The following is a 19,099-nucleotide window of genomic DNA, read 5'->3' as shown; positions in this document are numbered from 1 at the left end:
TAACTGAAAGAAATGATATCAACCAAAAATCAAAGAGGTAATGATATCAAGGATCTTGAACTCCAGTCAGGAAGGCATCTTACTAAGAAGATGATGGCAGAAATTGAAGCCTTGCAAAGAAGTGCTGCATTGAACTGTGACAGATTCCACCAAGAAGTACCTGGTACTACCCAAAGCTCTATAGGGTACATTGGTTCAATATTATCATAAAAGACTAACATGATGACTTTAAACATATGAGTCAAGGCAGAACAATAGAACTAAGAAAGATATTTTTCTGTCCTAAGCGGGCTAGCTGTTACTAAGAAACTTGTACCAAATGTGTAAAATAAAATTATTACTAACTTGATCTATATATCAGCAAACCTTAAGAATTTGTGTATATTGACTTTTATGTCTGGAAGTAGATAATAAAATTATAAATCATATCTTAGTGATAAGCAATCCTTTCACCATTTATACACAAGCATAACCACCCAAAAATCAGAAAGTATCTACTGTTATCAAATAGTTGTGGTCAGGAAAGTAATTTTGTTTTGGGGTTTTTTTTTTCTTGGTAGAGATTTCAATAGGATGCACTCCAATTAAGATAGAAAATTTGAAAGCAAATTACTCAAAGAAATGTTGACTTAGGCAAATATCAAAAAGTATGGAACCACCCAAGTTCAAATGTTTTATTTGCATACTATTGAATATATCGGGAACATGTACATCTAAATGATTTCTTTTGTGTGACAAAAATTTTTTCCCCAAAACTTATATGATCTGGTATATTGGGGAAATTATTAATAGTGCTTACCTCTAAAAGAAGTCCAAAAATGCCAATCAGTGTAAAAAAAGGTATAAATATTATGCAGAGAATCATTTGGCTAAAGTTCATGTAAACATTTATCAGTATTATTGATACCTGAAATAAAATATTAAAAAAGAATCATGATCATATGAGGGACAAGTTCAATACTTTGGAATTTGTTATTTACTTAATATAGTTTTCTAAGTTTTAAAAATATGAATAGCATTAATATGACTTACAAAATACTTTTCTCATAACAACCTTGAAAGTTAGGTAATACAAGTCATTCCCCCCCCACTATTTTGAATAAAGAAACTGAGACTAAAACTAATAACTTGGCTGTAGTCACATAGCTAATAAGTAGTGGAATAATGATTCCAACTCAGATGTGCTAATTGCAATATTAGCAATTAATCCACTATTATGCTGCTTCTCATAAAATTAACAATAACAATTTACATTCATAAAAATTTTATGGTTATAAAACACTGTGTGTATATACACACACGTGTGTATATGTAGATATGTATGTGTATGTATACACACATGTATGTATACATACATATATGCACACATGTATATATGTGTGTATGTATATACAAACATATGTATTTATGTGTATGTATACACCCACGTATGTATATATATAAAATCACATTTGTTTCTCAGAGCAATATTCTAAGGTAAGTCATGTTACTATATTTATACATGTAAGAAGCCTAAGATCTAAGTTGACTTCTATGGACTTCAAAAGATGACATGGAAGATAGAAAACCAGACCTGGAGTCAGGAAAGACTCATCTTGACTTCAAATCTGGCTTAAAGCAAAAGGATTAAATTGTCCCCCCTAAAATAGCTAGAGGGGCCCAGCAGAGATTTGGCCTCAGTGAAATGCAAACAATTCCAAAGCTGACTCAGCTGAATCAACAAACAACAAGCCCTGAGTTGTAAAGCAGCTGAGGTTCAAGAACTTTCACCTGAGGATCTTTTACCTGATAAACAGCTAAGTGAGAGAAGCTTAAATGATCCTTCACTGTCTCCAGATTCAAGATCTAGCAGTGCTAACCAGATGTGATCCTGGCCTACGAGTGTAGCAAGGAGGATCAATTACACAAGCAACTGTTTAGTGTAATTCTGGTAGCACAGAGAGCAAGAGCATTTAGCCAATACCATGGCTTAGGGGAGAAGAGGAGTGTCTTCTGAGGTTAGGGCACTGTACAGAATTCAGAAAAAATACTTTGGAGCTATTTGTGACCCAAATTTAATCAGCAAAGTTAAGCATTATCCTGAATAGGGGAAAAGGGCAATTTTTAATGAACTGAAAGACTTTCGGGTATTTGTAACTAAAAGGCCAGAACTCAATGGAAAACTCAATATATAAGATCCAGAAAAAACATAAGAAAAACATTAAAGACCAACTGTAAGGAACTCATTAAGGTCAAACTTTTTATATGTGAAAAAGTTACCAATATTTTCAAGCCAGTGATCATTATTTGAGTAGTTTGAAAGAAAGGTTGGGATTGAGTTGGGGTGATTCTAAAAAAAAGAATTGTGAAGCAAAAGGTAAAGAGGAAGGATTATCTCACATAAATGAGTCTTGAAAGAAAGAGTGATAAGAGGAAATAGGTGGAAGTAGAAAACTGGTAGAAACCGTGCTCTCATCCTATTGGGGTTAGAGTGAAAACAACATATACTTCTAAAAGGATACACAAGTCTTTCAAACATAAAGAAAGAAAAGGACTAAGGGACAGGATAATGGAGGGACTTTTAGAAGTTTGTGTATAAACTATTAAAGTATTTACTATTAAGAATATGAGTGGAGATAATAAGGGAGGGAATCTTACAGGAATGAGTAGAATAAGTAATAGGAGGATAAAGGGAGAGGATAAGGAAAAGAGTCTTTAAAAGGCTGTGGATTAGGGAGGCTATGGTTTGAAAAATTTTCACAGTTAAAACAAGAAAAGCAGAAATAATTATAAACATCCTTTTTAGATCACAATGCAATAAAAATTATATTTAAGAAGGTATTGGAGAAACATAATTAAAAACTTACTGGACACTAAACAACCTAAGAATGAGTGGGTTAAAGAATAATGGAAACAATCTATAGTTTCATTAAAAAGAATTACAATAATAGGATGATATATCAAAATCTGTGCAGTAGTACAAGTGGTAATCAGAGGAAATTTTACGTCTCTAAATGTTTACATGAATAAGATACAAGAGCAAATCAATGATTTAGACATAAATTAAAAAAAAACTAGAACAAACTAAAAATTCCCAATTATATACTAGATTGGCAATCCTAAAAATTATAGATGAGATTAATAAAATCAAATGCAAAAAACAGTGAAATGATAAATAAGATTAGGCGTTGGTTTTATTAGAAAACAATAAAATAAATAAAATGTTGATTTATTTGAATTTTAAAAAGAGAAGAAAAACAAATTACTAATATTAAAAATGAAAAGGATTAATAAATTACTAACAAATGAAATTAAAGCAATTATGAGGAGTTATTTTATATAATAAAATATCAAAAAAGCTAACAATAATATGAAATTGAAAGAATATTTACAAAAAATGAAAAACTAGCTTAATCAGAAGAAGAGGAAATAAAATATCTAAGCAGACATATTTTAGAAAAAAAAATAAATTAAACAGGCCATAACTGAGCTTCCAAGAAAAAAAAGCAGCAAGCCAGATTGATTTGAAAGTGAATTTTATCAAACATTTAAAGACCAACTAATGCCAATACTAAATAAATTATTTGGAGCAATAAGCAAAGAAAGGGTCTTACCAAATTCTTTAAAAAAACATATTTGATACTGAAATCTAAGCCAGGAAGAGTAAAAACAGAAAAAAAGAAAATTATAGACCAACTTCATTAATGGCTATGGATGCAAAAATTTTAAATAAAATACTAGCTAAAAGATCACAACAATATATTATAAAGATGATGCATTATGTCAAATCAGGATTTATACCAGGAATGCAAGGATGGCTTACCATGAGAAAAGCTGTTAACATAATTTATTATGTTAATAACAAAGGTAATAAAATTACATGATAATATTAATAGGTGGAAAAAGCTTTTGTTAAAGTGCTACATGTATTTCTATGAAACACATATGAAGGCATAGATATAAATTGATTGTTTCTTAAACTAATAAAATAATAAATTAATAAATAAAAATTTACCTAAAACCATCAGCAAGCATTATCTGTAATGGGATTAAGATAGAAGCTTTCCCAGTAAGATCAGATATGAACCAATGATGCTTGCTGTCACTAATATTATTTAATATTGTATTAAAAATACTAGTAATAGCAATAAGAGAAGAAAAAGAAATAAAAGGAACCAGAAAGGAAATCACATAATAAAATTATCTTTTTGTAGACAATATGATAACATATTTGGAAAAACCCAAAGACTCAACTAAAAAGTTAGCAAATACAATTAATAATTTTAGCAAATAAATGCATAATAATCATTAGCATTCCAATAAAACACTGCAAAAAGAGATGGTAAGAGATGCCCCATTTAAAATAACTCTAGAGCTTATAAAATACCTAGGAGTACACTTGTCAAAACAAATTCAAGAACTATATGAACAAAATTTTTAAAAATTGTACAGATAAAATCAGATTTAAATAATTGGGAAAATATTGTCTATGGATAGGTAGAGTCAATATAATGAAAATGACAACTTAACCCAAACTAAGATATATTTGATGCTATCCCAACAAAATTAAAAATATATATTTTACTGAGCTAGAAAAACATAATTTAAAATTTTTTGAAGGGATAAATGGTAAAAAATATCAAAGAAAATAATGAAAGTATATAGTATGAAGAAGTTTAGCAGTAGCAAATCTTAAGATAGGTACTTGCTAAGAAATAGAAAGATATATCATTATAACCAAATAAATACCGAATTTACAGCAGTAAATTATATAATAACTTTGTATTTAATCACTGTAACGATTTAAAATAAGACAAGAACTCATAACTTGGTCAAAAAATTGTTGGGAAATGTAAAAAGTATTTATTTAAAACCATTAGCATTATTTGTAAGTGAACAGTGATAGAGGTCTTTTCATAAGGTCATGGATAATACAAAAATGTCCACTGCTGTCACTGTTATTTGATACAGATTTATTGATGTAGATCTAGGGTAAAAAATAAATATGGAAAAATGAGAGAATAATCTTGGGCAAAGAAAAAAAATCATATTTTACAGATTATTTAAGAGAACTTTAGATATTAATTTTAAAATAAATTTTAAATGAATACTAAAATGGAAGATCTGAAACAAATGTATATAAAACATCCCCTTATCTGTATATTATAAGGATCAAATGAGATAATATTTGTAAAAGTAATTAACACACTGCCTGGAGCATAGTAAGTGCTAAATAAATGTTTTTTTTTTTTTCCCTTTGCTTTTCTTTCTCCCTCATTGTGGAAAAAAAGAGACTACAATGATAAGGACTCTGTTTGATAAACATTGATGGAAAAGATGGAAAGCAGTTTATCATAATTTAGACTAAATTCTTATTTCATAAATTACATGAGCTTCAAATGGATATATACATAACCTAGATATATAAAAATCATATAAGCAAATTTGAGAAGTAAAGAAGTAGATTGCTTAGCTGGATAGCAATGAATTCTTAACCAAACTGGTAATAGAAAGCAGATAAAATGGTTAATTTGGACTGTATCAGATGGAAAAGTTTTGCACAAATAAAATAAATGCCCTCAGAATTAGAAGGTGAAGCCATTAACTGGGAAACTATCTCTGCAGAAAATTTTCTTTTTAAGGGAAAGGGACCTGTATGTGCCAAAATGTTTGTGGCAGCCCTGTTTGTAGTGGCTAGAAACTGGAAATTGAATGGATGCCCATCAATTGGAGAATGGCTGGGTAAATTGTGGTATATGAATGTTGTGGAATATTATTGTTCTGTAAGAAATGACCAGCAAGATGAATACAGAGAGGCTTGGAGAGACTTACATGAACTGATGCTACGTGAAATGAGCAGAACAAGGAGATCATTATACACTTCGACAACGATATTGTATGAGGATATATTCTGATGGAAGTGGATCTCTTTGATAAAGAGAGCTAATTCAGTTTCAATTGATCAAGGATGGACAGAAGCAGCTACACCCAAAGAAAGAACACTGGGAAATGATATAAACTGCTTGCATTTTTGTTTTTCTTCCTGGGTTATTTACACCTTCTGAATCCAATTCTCCCTGTGCAACAAGAAAACTGTTCGGTTCTGCACACCTATATTGTATCTAGGATATATTGTAACCTATTCAACATGTAAAGGACTGCTTGCCATCTGGGGGAGGGGGTGAAGGGAGGGAGGGGAAAAATCCGAACAGAAGTAAATCAAGGGATAATGCTGTAAAAAATTACCCTAGCATGGGTTCTGTCAATAAAAAGTTATTAAAATGAAAAAAAAATTTCTTTTTTAAGGACTGTTATCTAAACATTCTAGAATACATTTGGAAACTATACACCAAAAGTCAATGGACCATATTCCAATAATTAAACTATACAAACATGTATATCTATATATGTACTAGCAATACCATCATTACACACACACACACACACACACACACACACACGCAAACACACAAAGACATACCAAAAAATTCCACAAAACGAGGGAAAGAATATAAAAGTACAAAAAAAATTATCAGTTGGTTGTTGTTGTTGTTATAGCAAGTAAATTGTATATACAAATTGAATAATGACCAAAATATTATGCTATATCCTTAATCTCTCTTTTTCTCATTTCTAATCCTTCTTGACTTCTGTACTGTCTCTGATACCATGTATTATCTTCTCTTCCTGAATATTTTGCTCCTCTCTGATTTCATGACATTGCCTTCTCTGGGTTCCCACAAGCATAATGCCTCAGTAGTCTCTAAATCACCTTCACTAATCAGAGGTGTCAATCAAGGCCCTGTTGTAGGCCTTCTTTTTCTCTCCCCTCTATAACATCTTGCTTGATGGTTTCATCAGTTCCCATGGATTCAATTATCATATCTTTACAGATGGTTCCATGATTTACATACTCAATTTTAAGATTTCTTCTGAGTTCCAGCCTGATTTGGACATCTCAAATTGGATGTCTTATAGTTTTGAATTCAACATGTACAAAACAGTTAATTATCTTTCCCCCCAAATCCTCCCTTTTCTCCTACTTTATTATTATTAATATTAAAGGTACCACCATCCTGGTTCATAGTCTTAGTGTCATCCATGTTTCATTTGTACTCATCCTTTATATCTAATATATTGGCATATCTTGTTCTTACATTCACATGGCATATATTTGCTTTTCTGTAGATTCATCTAGCCACACCCTTTTATAGATGCTCATCACTTCTTAACTACTGAAATAGATTTCTAATTGTTCTCCTTCTCTCAGATTTCTATCCATTCCTCCATTAGGCTGTCAAAGTAATCTTGGTAAAGCTCTGATCTGATCAAGTCACCTGCCTAGTCAATATACTCCATTGTTCTCCTATGAATTTCAGGGTTAAATACAAAATCCTTTTTTGGGGAATTTAAAGCCCTTTACAACATAACTCTTTACCTTTGCAGTCTTTTTACATTTTATTCCCCTGCACAATCCAATAACATTGTCCTACTTGATGTTCTTCTCACCTGATACATCTAACTTTTCAATGGATACTTCTGATGCATAAAATGATCTCCTTTATTTCTGATTCCTGATTTTCTGGTTTCCTTCAAAACTCAAATCTACTTCTTTCAGGTGACCTTTCTCACCATCACTCTCTCCCCTTCCCCCATAGTTCCTTTCTATAAGATTATCTTCCATTTATACCGTATAAATGTAATACTCAGTTACAATAATTAAAGACTAAAGGAATGAAGTGCATGCTATCCATGTGGTTATCTCTGTTGTTTTTGGAAGTTTAATTTGGTAAAAAGTTATAAATTCAACAAAAATTGCTCCAAGTTCCCAGTTAGAAAAATTCTTAACATTTAGACAGAGATTGACTTCTACTTTAATTTCTAATTGTAGGTCTCTCTATTTATCCTAATTCGTTGTAGTTAAGGCAAATTTTTGGTTATTGGAAATGCTTCTAAAGAATTTCCAGACTAGTTATTCTCCCCAAAGTGCCTTATTTGTTATATTCCTTAGAGAAAGATGTAGTCTATGGAGCTAGGCCAATTAATGTCCTTTGATCTTCAGGACCCAATTCTAGAAAATGATGAAAGAGGACCTCCATTGGGTAAGCTCTTCTCTCTATCCTGATTTTGTTTGAGTTCTTATCTCTATCCCAGCTAAATAGCTCATTTGCCATTTAAAAATGACAATTTTTTGCTTAAAAATGACAAGAAACAGAAAACCATTAAAATAAATAGTAAATTGACAAATGGAAATCAGGGAAGTTCTACTATTTTTTAATAGTCTCCTGTTATCTGTCTTTTTTCCCAGAGGAACAATGACATCACAGGGTGATATATTGACTTGTTCGTGAATTAGATTTAAATGAGACGAGTTGTACAAAATTGGCAGCATCAGTCTCCTAAATTTTTCTCTATCTCTTACTTGATTTTCAAAATCACTTTTGAGCTCTTTCATGGCTAGAACCCAATTCTTATTTTTTTTTTTTGGATGTTTTGGATATAGGAGTTTTGACTTTGATATCATCTTCTGAATGTGTGTCTTGATCTTCCTTGTTAATAACTTTTTTTGCTAAGGTAATAGGGGTTAAGTGATTTGTCCAGGGTCACACAGCTAGGAAATATTAAGTGTCTGAGGTCAGATTTGAACTCAGGTCCTCCTGACTTCAGGGCTGGTCCTCTATCCACTGTGCCACCTACCTGCCCCCGCCATAACTTTCAATGACCAGAAACATTTTTTGTTGTTGGCTCATTTTCATAGCCTATTACTCAACTTTTAACTCTTTGTTAAAATAGGGCTCTGTTTCCAGGATGGAGGTTGCATTGTCCCAAGCTTCAGGGGTTTTGTGCAGCTGTTTTCAGAGATTCTTCTAGGGATATGACCACAAGGACCCTTTTCTGCCCTGAGATGTTAGAAATGTCCCTGCCCCACGCTAGCAACAATATCTAGTGGGCTAAAGCAATAGAATTCATCTTTGCTGATGCTGGTGCTGCTGATTCTCTGCTGATTCCGAGATCCTGCCTTGCTGACAGCTGGGTTCAGGGGCAGAGCTATGCTGGGATTGCATGCTGGGCTCCCCCCTTGGGGACCATCCCCCAATTAACCAATGAATTTCAGCTGAACCTCCTTTAGCCCATCTGGCAACACAGTTTATTGGAATGTGACTGCTGAGTGTGCTACAGCTTCTTGGAGAGACACAGGTGAGAAGTAAAAGGTAGACATCAAAGGTGGATGCAAAGGTCTCAGCAATCCACATACCTAGTACTCTCTGGATATCCTCAACATTTCTATCTGTGTATTATCTGATGGGGGATGGATGGCCAGGATTTCTCTCTCTCAAAAGAGATCAGGCAAGCAGCTTTTCTTCTAATCCTAAACTAAAGATAGATGAGGGAAAGGAAATAAGAAATCATATGCCTACTATGTGCTAAGCATTAAGTGCTTTGCCAATATTACCTCATTTAATCCTCACAATAACCCTTTGAAGTAGGTGTTAATATTCCCATCTTGTAATTAAGGAAACTGAAACAAATAGGTTAAATAACTTGTCCGAGAATAATACACAGCTAGTGAGGAGTGTCTACAGGACTATTTGTCTTCTTGATCATAAACTCATTGCTTTAGTCCCCATGTTACCTACAAATCTAGCCTAAAACTCCAATCACTCCACCCCCAGCCATCCTTGGTGAATTGTCTAACTTTACCAGTCATGGATTTTGTGTGATCCTCTTACTCAGTTACTGCTCTGGCTTTCCAGGCACAGTTCTATTCCAGCTTTCCAGGACATACCTTACTTAGATCAAATCTAACCAGGTTTCTATTTCTTTCCCCCCTAGCTATCCCCTACCCCATAATACATAGTACATAATCTTATGTATTAATTACAGGAAGTTCCCAACAGCTGGTAGTAATTGAAGCCAAGATCCTATTAAATAATTTGTCTCACATTCTTTTATTCTCTTTCAATGATAGAAATAAAGTAAGATTAATAGAATGTATTTTGGAGATTTATGTCTATCTAAAGATTTGTCATTTAAAAATCATCATATGAATAAAATCTAGCCATTCTATGCTTCGGTGCAATAATCTAACAACAATACAATGCATTTATGTTGTAACATTATATTACTCCATATATAATTTTGAAGAACTGTTACATAGATTTATATCAAGTCCTTAAAAATAAATGCATTATTTATGTGTACTTACAATAAAGAAGCAAATAAACCAAAAGCTACTATTTTTTTTCTTCTTGCAAAAGATGAATGAAATCATATATGTGAAGAAGATAGTAGATGCTGTATAACCAATACCTGACAGGATCTGAAATGGATACAAAATATTTTTAAACACAGAAAAGACAAATTTTATTCTGATAGATATGTCAACTTGGAAAGATCTCCAAAATAAATTTGATATAATGATTATTGTATAGTTTTCATTAACAAGATATTAAAATTGTTAAATATCTTTTATGTTTTCTATAGACATTGTTATCTTTTTCTGTGTGTGTTTTTAAATACTGCACTTACCTGAGCAAATATGATCCCAAAGTAATGGAAAGAATCAATGACTAGACTGAAGTTTAAAACATACATTAAGATAAGTGTTAAAAAGAGAATCAAACAGTATAGGGGGATATCCACCAGGGCTTGGCCACACCAATATGCAGAAGGGTAGAGGCCTGAAATCCTTAGTTGAGATTGAGCTTTTATCTGATAAAAAAAAAAAGAAGAAGAAGAAGAAGAAGTACAAAGTGGTTTTGAAGTTTAAAGTTTAATATATTTCTAAACGCATTACATTAAAATGTGTATTTATAATAATTTCTAACAATTTTTAAAGAATCTGTTAAATATAGTGCCTTTCATTAAACACCAAACTTCTTTGGAATAACTACGCATTCTACTTAACAGGTAGAACTTGTTTTAAACAGTTACAAATGGAAATATGTATAAGACAAATAAACTAGGTGTTACACACATAAACATTTATATATTGTTGAGTAAAACTGATGTATGTAAAAAAATCTATCCGCTCAGAATAAATTTAGTTGATGTTTAAATAACTTTTTCTTACTTTGTAATCATAGATGCTGCTCATTGCAATATAAGGAGAAATACTATTGGCCAACGTTATCCAGAGGAAATCGCTGTTTATAGAAGTAAGCATAATTTCTACAGAATCCTAAAAATATAAAGAATACTATTAGCTATTTAATATAAGAAGCAAAATAGAAAATGATAAATAATGGTGGTATCAGTTTTTCAGGGTGGGAAACTTTTTGAGGGAAGGAAAAATAGAAGGGTAACCCTGAATTTCCATAATAAAGTTAACAGTTTTTGTATTTAAGGAAGATAGATATTCTTTTTTAGTTTAATTATTTATTTTTAAGACACATTGCTTTATGCATCATGTTGAAAGGGAAAACACAGAACAAAAGGGAAAAACCATGGAAAAGGAAAAAAAAACAGAAAAAATAAATGAATACAGCATGTGTTAATTTATATTCAATCTCCATAGTTATTTTTCTGGAAGTAGATGGCATTTTCTGTCCAAGTCTCTTAGGATTGCTCTGAACCACTGAACCACTGAGAAAAACCAAGTCTTTCATAGTTGATCATTGCACATTCTTGCTGTTATTGTGTACAGTGTGTTCCTGGTTCTCCTTGTTTTGCTCTGTGTCAATTTGTGTTAATCTTTGCAGGCCTTTCTAAAATCAGCTTGTTCATCATTTTTTATAGAACAGTGACATTCCATTACCTTCATATACCATAGCTTTTTGAGCCATTCCCCAATTGATGGGTTTTTACTCATTTTCCAATTTTTTGCTCCCACAAAAAGAGCTGCTACATTTTTGCATATGTGGGTCCTTTACCTTCCTTTATGATTTCTTTGGGATACAGACCTTCTGGCACTTCTGGGTCAAAGGTCATGTACAGTTTTATAGCTTTTTGGGCATAGCTCTAGATTGCTCTCCAGAATGGTTGGATCATTTCATAACTCCATCAACAATGCAATAGTGTCCCACTTTTCCCACATCCCCTCCAATAATAAAAATTCTTAAAAGAAGAGATACCTTGAATAGCAAGGAGCAATAGAAATGAACTCTTGGGTTCATATTTTAAATGAGGAGACTATTAATGCCTCTGACCTGCATTATTACAGCAGCCTACTATTTGGTCTATCTGCCACAAGTTTCCTTTCACTCCAGTTCATTTTTCATTCAACCGTCAAATTAATCTTCCTAATGCATAAATATGATCATGTCACCTCAATTTCACCTTCTATTCAATAAATTCCAATGGCTCCTTATCACCTCTAGGATGATATATAAAATGATCTGTTTGGCATTCAAAGTCCTTCAAATCTACCTCCCTCCACCTTTTCAGTTTTCTAACACTTTAAATCACCCCAAACTCCAGGTTCTTATTCAATGACACTGTCCTAGCTATTCTTAGAACAAGATATTCCCATTTTCTGACTGAGAATTTTAATGGGCTATCACTGAGGCCTGGAATCGTCTTACTTTTCATTTCTACCTTCTGGCTTAGCTGCCTTTAAGTCCCATCTAAGATGAATTTTTATAGGAACTTTTTCCTGGGTCCTTCTTAATTCTAATATTTTTTCTCTGTTGATTATTTAAATTTTATCCTGTCTCTATCTTGCTTTACATAGCTGTTTTTTTTAATGTGTCTCAGTTGATGATTTTCTGTGATTAAGACACTCTCACCAGCTTTCCCAGAGTCTGTCTGAGTTGTGTTGAACACCCTTTTCACTCCAATAAGATTGACTTTTCTTGAAGTTTTTCCAGGCTATCTTGAGCTGGAGAGTGGCTTAATTCTATCAGACTCTGTTCAGAGGCTTGGTTTCATGTGGTTTTTGAGGGAAACTGAGAGAGCTCAAGCAGCTTCCTGGCTTTTCTCTGTCATTTTGGCTACACCCTCAGAAATTAAGAAAAATGAAGTGAAAAAATATCTTTCATTTTGTACACAGAGTTCATCAGTTCACTCTCTGGAGGAGGATGGCAAGTCTTCAAAATGTGCTCTTTGGGATTGTCTTGGATCATTTTGTTGATTTGAAGAATTAAGTTTTTCACAGTTGATAGTCATTGCAATGTTTTTGTAACAATATTCTATTGATTTTATTTTGCAGTAGTCTTCCTAGGTTTTTCTAAAACTATACCCTTTTTCATTTCTTTTAATTTGTTTATTTGTTTTTAGCTGAGGCAATTGGGGTTAAGCGACTTGTCCAGGGTCACATAGCCAGGAAGTGTAAAGTATCTGAGATCAGATTTGAATTCAAGGTCCTCCTGACTTCAGGTCTGGTGCTGTATATACTGCACCACCTACCTGCTCCACTCTTTTTCATTTGTTATAGCTTAATAGTTCTTTGTGATAATCATATACCACATGTTGTTAACTACTCCCCAATTGATGAGCATCTCCTCAATTTCTAATTTTTTGCTACCATATAAAGAATTGCTATAAATAATTTTGTACGAATGGGTCCTTTTCCTTTCATATAAGCATGGTAGTAGTATTATTGGATCAAATGATCTGTACGTATAATAACCCTTTAGGTAGAATGCCAAATAATTCTTTAAAATAATTGGACTAATTCATAACTCTATCAACAAATCATCAGTATCCATATTTTCATAAACATCCCCTCTAACATTCAGTCATTTCTAAGAAGTATGAGGTAGTACCTCAGAGTCATCTCAATTTGTAGTTCTCTAATGACTAATAATACAGAACTTTTTTTTTTTCATGTGACAATAGATAGCCTTGATTTCTTCTGAAAACTATTTATGTTCTTTCATAATTTTTCAATTGGAGAATGGCTCTATTTTCTTTTTTTTTTTAGAAAGTTGACTCAGTTCCCTATATATTGAGAGATAAGGTCATTGTCAGAAAAACATGTTATTTAAAAAAAAAATGTTACTTCCTTGTTTATGGTACCTTTTAGCAAAATGTAATTTCCTGATGGTTATTGTTGCTGTTTAGTTGTTTCAATGTTGCCTGATGCTTTAATATCACGTTTAGGGTTTTCTTGGCAAAGATATTGGAGTAGCTTCTTATTTCCCTGTCCAGATCATTTTATAGATAAAGAAACTAAGACAAACAGGGTTAAGTGACTTGCACAGGATCACAGAATTAGAAAGTGTGCTAAAGCTGATTTTACACCTATCAGATTGGCTAGGATGACAGGAACCGATAATGGTAAATGTGGGAGGGGATGTGGGAAGACTGGGACATTAATGCATTGATGGTAAAGTTGTGAACAGATCCAACCATTCTGGAGAGCAATTTGGAATTATGCCCAAAAGGCTATAAAATTGTGCATATACTTTGATCCAACAGTACTTCTATTGAGTCTGTATCCCAAAGTGATCATTAAAAAGGGAAAAGAACCCACCTGTACAAAAATATTTATAGCAGCTCTTTTTGAGGTAATATGAAATTGGAAACTGAAGGATGTCCATCATTTGGGGAAAGACCGGATCATGTGGTATATGAATGTAATGGAATACTATTGTTCTATAAGAAATAGTGAGCAGATAGATTTCAGAAAAACTTAGAAAATCTTACATGAACTGGTGCTGAGTGAGGTGAGCAGAACCAGGAGACCATTTTACACAGTAACTTCAATATTGTGAGATGATCAACTATTGTAGACCTAGCTCTTCTCAGCAATACAGTGATCCAAAACAATTCCAACAGACTTGAAATGGAAAATGCCATTCACATCCAGAAAAAGAATTATGAGACTAAATACAGATCAAAGAATCCTATTTTCACTTTTTCATTGTTTTTCTTTCTCATGGTTTTTCTACTTAGTTCTGATTTTTCTTTTGCAACATGACTAATATGAAACTATGCTTAAGGTGATTGTATGTGTATGACCTATATTGGATTGCTTGGGAAGGGGGAGGGATGAGGTAGAGAGAAAAATTGGGACTTAAAGTCTTAGAAAAATGAATGTTGAAAACTATTTTTGCATGGAATTAGAAAAAATATACTACTAAAAGAAAAAGGGAGGAAAGGGAGCTTTTAAAAAATGTAGTGTAAAAATGTTTTGGTCCTTAAAGAACCAATTAGATAATTAAGTATCAATTAATTGGGACACTTTCTCTTCAACACCACCTCATTTTTAGGCAATAGTGGCTAAACAAGTTATACCTTATTTATTTATTTAATGTTATACTTACAAAAGGAAATACACTTCTCTCAGTTTGAATATGCTTTGAGGAATTAAACATTTTAAGAAGTCCATTACTAATGATGTCCACAAGCACAGGAAAGCAATTCAGTCTCTTGGTGTTACATGCAATTGAATACTCATAGTCCTTAGGGAAAACAGATACAACATCAATATCACTGGAAATAAAATTCAATTAGTTGTTTATGAGTAAAGATAGTGATGTTCCTAGTTTTCATTCTTTATTTAAATGACAAATTAAATTCAGATCAAGTTTGGAATGTTAAATAAATTCTATAATTTGTACCTGGAAAAGGTTTAATAAATTAGAAGTTCAAAATACTACAGTTAATTAATGATGATTATTGATATGTAGTAAATTTATGCCTATGGTTACAAACATAAAACACATCACATAAGCCAAAAGAATGAAGAATGACTATTGTCAAAAGTATGCTATCACTGAGATGATCACTTGTCAGATATATTAAAGTTAGTATCAGTTTGCCATTTTTTTCAGTTCATTTTACAGATGAGAAAAATGAGGTAACTTACCCTGTGTCACATAGCTTGTAACTGTCTGAGGCTACATGTAAACTCAGAAAGAGTTTTTCTGACTCCAAGCCCAGCACTTTATCCACTACGCCATCTTGCTGTCTGACTTAAAAATGTTAGCATATGAAGGGCTTTAAATGCCCAAGAATAATTTGTTCTTTGAAGTAATAAGGAGTTTTGTTTTGTCTTTTTTCTTTTTTTCTTTTTAAATTTGGAGGTGAATGGGGTGAAGTAGTATGGAAAGCCATGTGCTTTAGAAACTCACTTTGGCAGTAAAGTGGAGGAGGGAATGAAATGAACACAAATGAAACAGGGAGATCACCCTAGCTGTTTATCACAGTCAACAATATGTAATTTCCATTCACTTCTTTTAATTATGTAAATAGTATTCTTTTTGTGAATTGCACTCTTTTGAGTGTTTATGAATTTAATTTATAAGGCTATACAAACTTCTAGGAATTGATACAATCAGCACAACATTTGATAGCAGGAGTAACTAAAAATATTATTACTAATAGGAATTGAATCTTCTATTTGTACTCTACCTTGGACTATGCCAGTGGTAAATATCTTTCTTAACTATATGATTTATGGTTTACTCCATATTACTGAGATCAAACAAAATTCTGTTATTACTTCTTTTAAGAGATCTTGTATGATTTTAACATATGTTTGAAAGACTCTTTTTTGGAGGAGAGTTTTTAAGTTAATATTTTGCTCTACTAATTAAATTGTTTCTTAAAATAAATTCTTAAAAAATAATAAGCAGAGTAATATATTATATTGTCTATACTTTTTAATTAAGTATATATCTGTAAAGAATTACTTAACTGAAGATATTATTTTGTAAAATCATGCTTATTCTTTCACCAAACATCCTCAAGATGTATACCATAAAATTTTGCCATGAACAGTAAAAGGATCACATGAATTAGTAAATTTTCATATGTTCTTGATTGTGTGTGTGTGTGTGTGTGTGTGTGTGTGTTGTTCTTTCACCAAACATATCCTTTATGGGTATATCATAAAATTTTGGCATGAACAGAAAAAGAATCATATGGATTAGTAATTTTTAAAATATTCTTGATCATGTGTGAGTGTGTATGTTGAAATAGGGAAAATGAAGACAGCAAATTCCCTTGTTTCAGATACTTTGATAATTGATCCTCTGAAGGCCCTCAAAATTTTGTCACTGCCAACACAGGTTTCAATTGATTGGATTTAATATAGGCTAGCTGTTTATGTCATCTTTGTGTTTTTGGTGTCATTTTTCCTCCCATAGCCTTAAACATTTTGAGAACAGAGTAAAATCTAACTTTGATTGTTCTGCTCTCCTTGATAGTGAAAAGAATTTACTTTAAAAAAATCTGCACAGATATTTTTCATTTCTTCTTTGTCATTTTCTTTTCAGCTCTAAAATCAAATATCTTCAGCATTGTTGTTTAATTGGTTGAAATGTCAAGCTCCCTTGAAATTTAATTTTCTCTTCCACCTTTTTTTTTTTTTACTGTGTTATGAAGAAATAGATCCCAGAATCTTTTCTACAAGAGTCTAAAAATGACTTTATAGTCCAAATTAGTGTTGTCCTTGGCTGCCATATTTCTCTGCTGGGCAAAGAGTACAAATATGTGCTTCCTAAACTGTTTTCTAGAGGTTGTATTTTTGTTGTTGTTGTTGTTTGTTTGTTGTTTTGTTTAGTCACTATGGCAGTCGATTTATACTGAATAAACTTCTATATGAAATTGTTATGATAGTTTTCAGTGTATTTTTTTCTGTTTACATTTGGGGAGTGTCTTCAATACTAGTTTAAATTATAGAGGTTGGAAGTAGTTTAATTATACAGCAGATTTTTGCTTGTTTCTTTTATTTTTAGCTTTGTATTATTGTTGACAATTATACCAAGTTTATTGTCTACCTATAGAAAGATAATCAATTCAAGATTGACTGATTAGTGAATCTGTAAATTGAGCCAACCATTCTGGAAAGCAATTTGGGACTATATCCAAAAAATTGCCTAACTTTGAGCTTCTGACTCAGCCCCAAAAGGTCAAAGAAAGAGGAAAAGGACTTAATTTATTAAGTAAATATTTTTACAGCAGATTTTTAAATAGTAACTCCAGCTAGAAAAAATAGCTAAGAAAATTATGGCTTTTATGTAATATAATTGTTATGGGAAATAGTTTCATTATATTGCAGAGATACTTGCTTATTTCTTTTATTGTAGTTCTGTATTATTGTTGACAATTGTAAGAAGTTTATTGTCTACCTGCAGAAAGATAATCAATTCAAAACTGATTAGTGAATCTGTGAATTGATCTAACCATTCTGGAAATCAGTTTGGGATTATGTTGAAAAAAGTTGCTAAACTTTGAACTTTTGACTCAGCCCCAAGAGGTCAAAGAAAGAGGAAAAGGACTTAATTGCATAAAAATATTTACAGCAGATTTTTTAAAACAATAACTCCAGTTAGAAAAAATGGCTAAGCAAATTATGGCATTTGTCTTAAGAAATGATATAATAGACAATTTCTGAAGAAACTAGGAAGAACTTGATGAACTGATGCAGAGATATTCCACAAATTTATACATTGGGAAAAAATGTTCTAAGAAAAACTATTTTGAAAGACTTTAGATAATGATAAACCAGAAATCTGGGGGATCAAACATGAATAATAACCCACATCCTGCAAGCAAGGTCAATGCATTTGAAATGCAGAATCAGCTGTACATTTGTAGAAACAGCCAATGTGGGGATTTTTTTTTTTTTTTGATGGAGTAAGAGTGTGTGTTTAATTGTTCATTGAAGTGAGCAGTGGAATAGAGAGAAGATAAATGCTTGTAAAAACAAACCAATAAATAGAATGAATGTAAGAGGAATCTCAAAAGATTTCCTTTGAAATGATAATAGTGAAATAGAAAGAATACTATTCCAAATTTCAAATCATATTACAAATTGACAATCAATAGAATTATAAAGCTTTCATTAAAATAAAAAAAGTGGGTTAGAGAAGCACTTTAGATGGGGAAAATCAGAAATAATTGAACTAATTAACCTCATTGTCAGTATTGCTGAGAACATAAATTACTGGAGGGGAAGGAACTCCTTACTGACAAAAACTAAAGGGAAAAGTGGAATAAAAAAAGTTTGGCAGTAATTTGGTTTTGACCAAATTTTACATCAAATAGTATGATTAATCTCATAATATGCACTTAAATTATTAAAGGGAAAGGGGAGGAGCAGTGGTTTAAATTTTTGCATCTAATCTCTTTGATTAAAGGGCTATTAGCCAATATATAGAGGAAATTGAATCAAAAGCATTAAACAAAGAGCTATTCTTCTTAATAAGAAATCAAGGGATATAAGCAG

The 19,099-nt window shown here is 32.0% G+C and overlaps 1 protein-coding gene across 1 annotated transcript in view; it reads right to left on the bottom strand.

Annotated features, from left to right (window-relative positions):
* LOC127560552 (ATP-binding cassette sub-family A member 9-like) overlaps positions 1-19,099 on the bottom strand; it is a 99,697-nt gene that overhangs the window by 30,160 nt on the left and 50,438 nt on the right. Inside the window, exons 22-26 of the mRNA XM_051995228.1 lie at positions 15,189-15,326; positions 11,054-11,161; positions 10,510-10,692; positions 10,187-10,300; positions 800-907 (exon numbers count right to left, since the gene is read on the bottom strand). Of these exons, the coding sequence (XP_051851188.1) occupies positions 800-907; positions 10,187-10,300; positions 10,510-10,692; positions 11,054-11,161; positions 15,189-15,326 (651 nt within the window). The remainder of the gene's footprint in view (positions 1-799; positions 908-10,186; positions 10,301-10,509; positions 10,693-11,053; positions 11,162-15,188; positions 15,327-19,099) is intronic.

Source organism: Antechinus flavipes, chromosome 4 (genome assembly GCF_016432865.1).
Source record: "Antechinus flavipes isolate AdamAnt ecotype Samford, QLD, Australia chromosome 4, AdamAnt_v2, whole genome shotgun sequence".
Lineage (NCBI taxonomy): Eukaryota > Metazoa > Chordata > Mammalia > Dasyuromorphia > Dasyuridae > Antechinus > Antechinus flavipes.
This window is presented reverse-complemented; position numbering and strand designations above follow the sequence as displayed.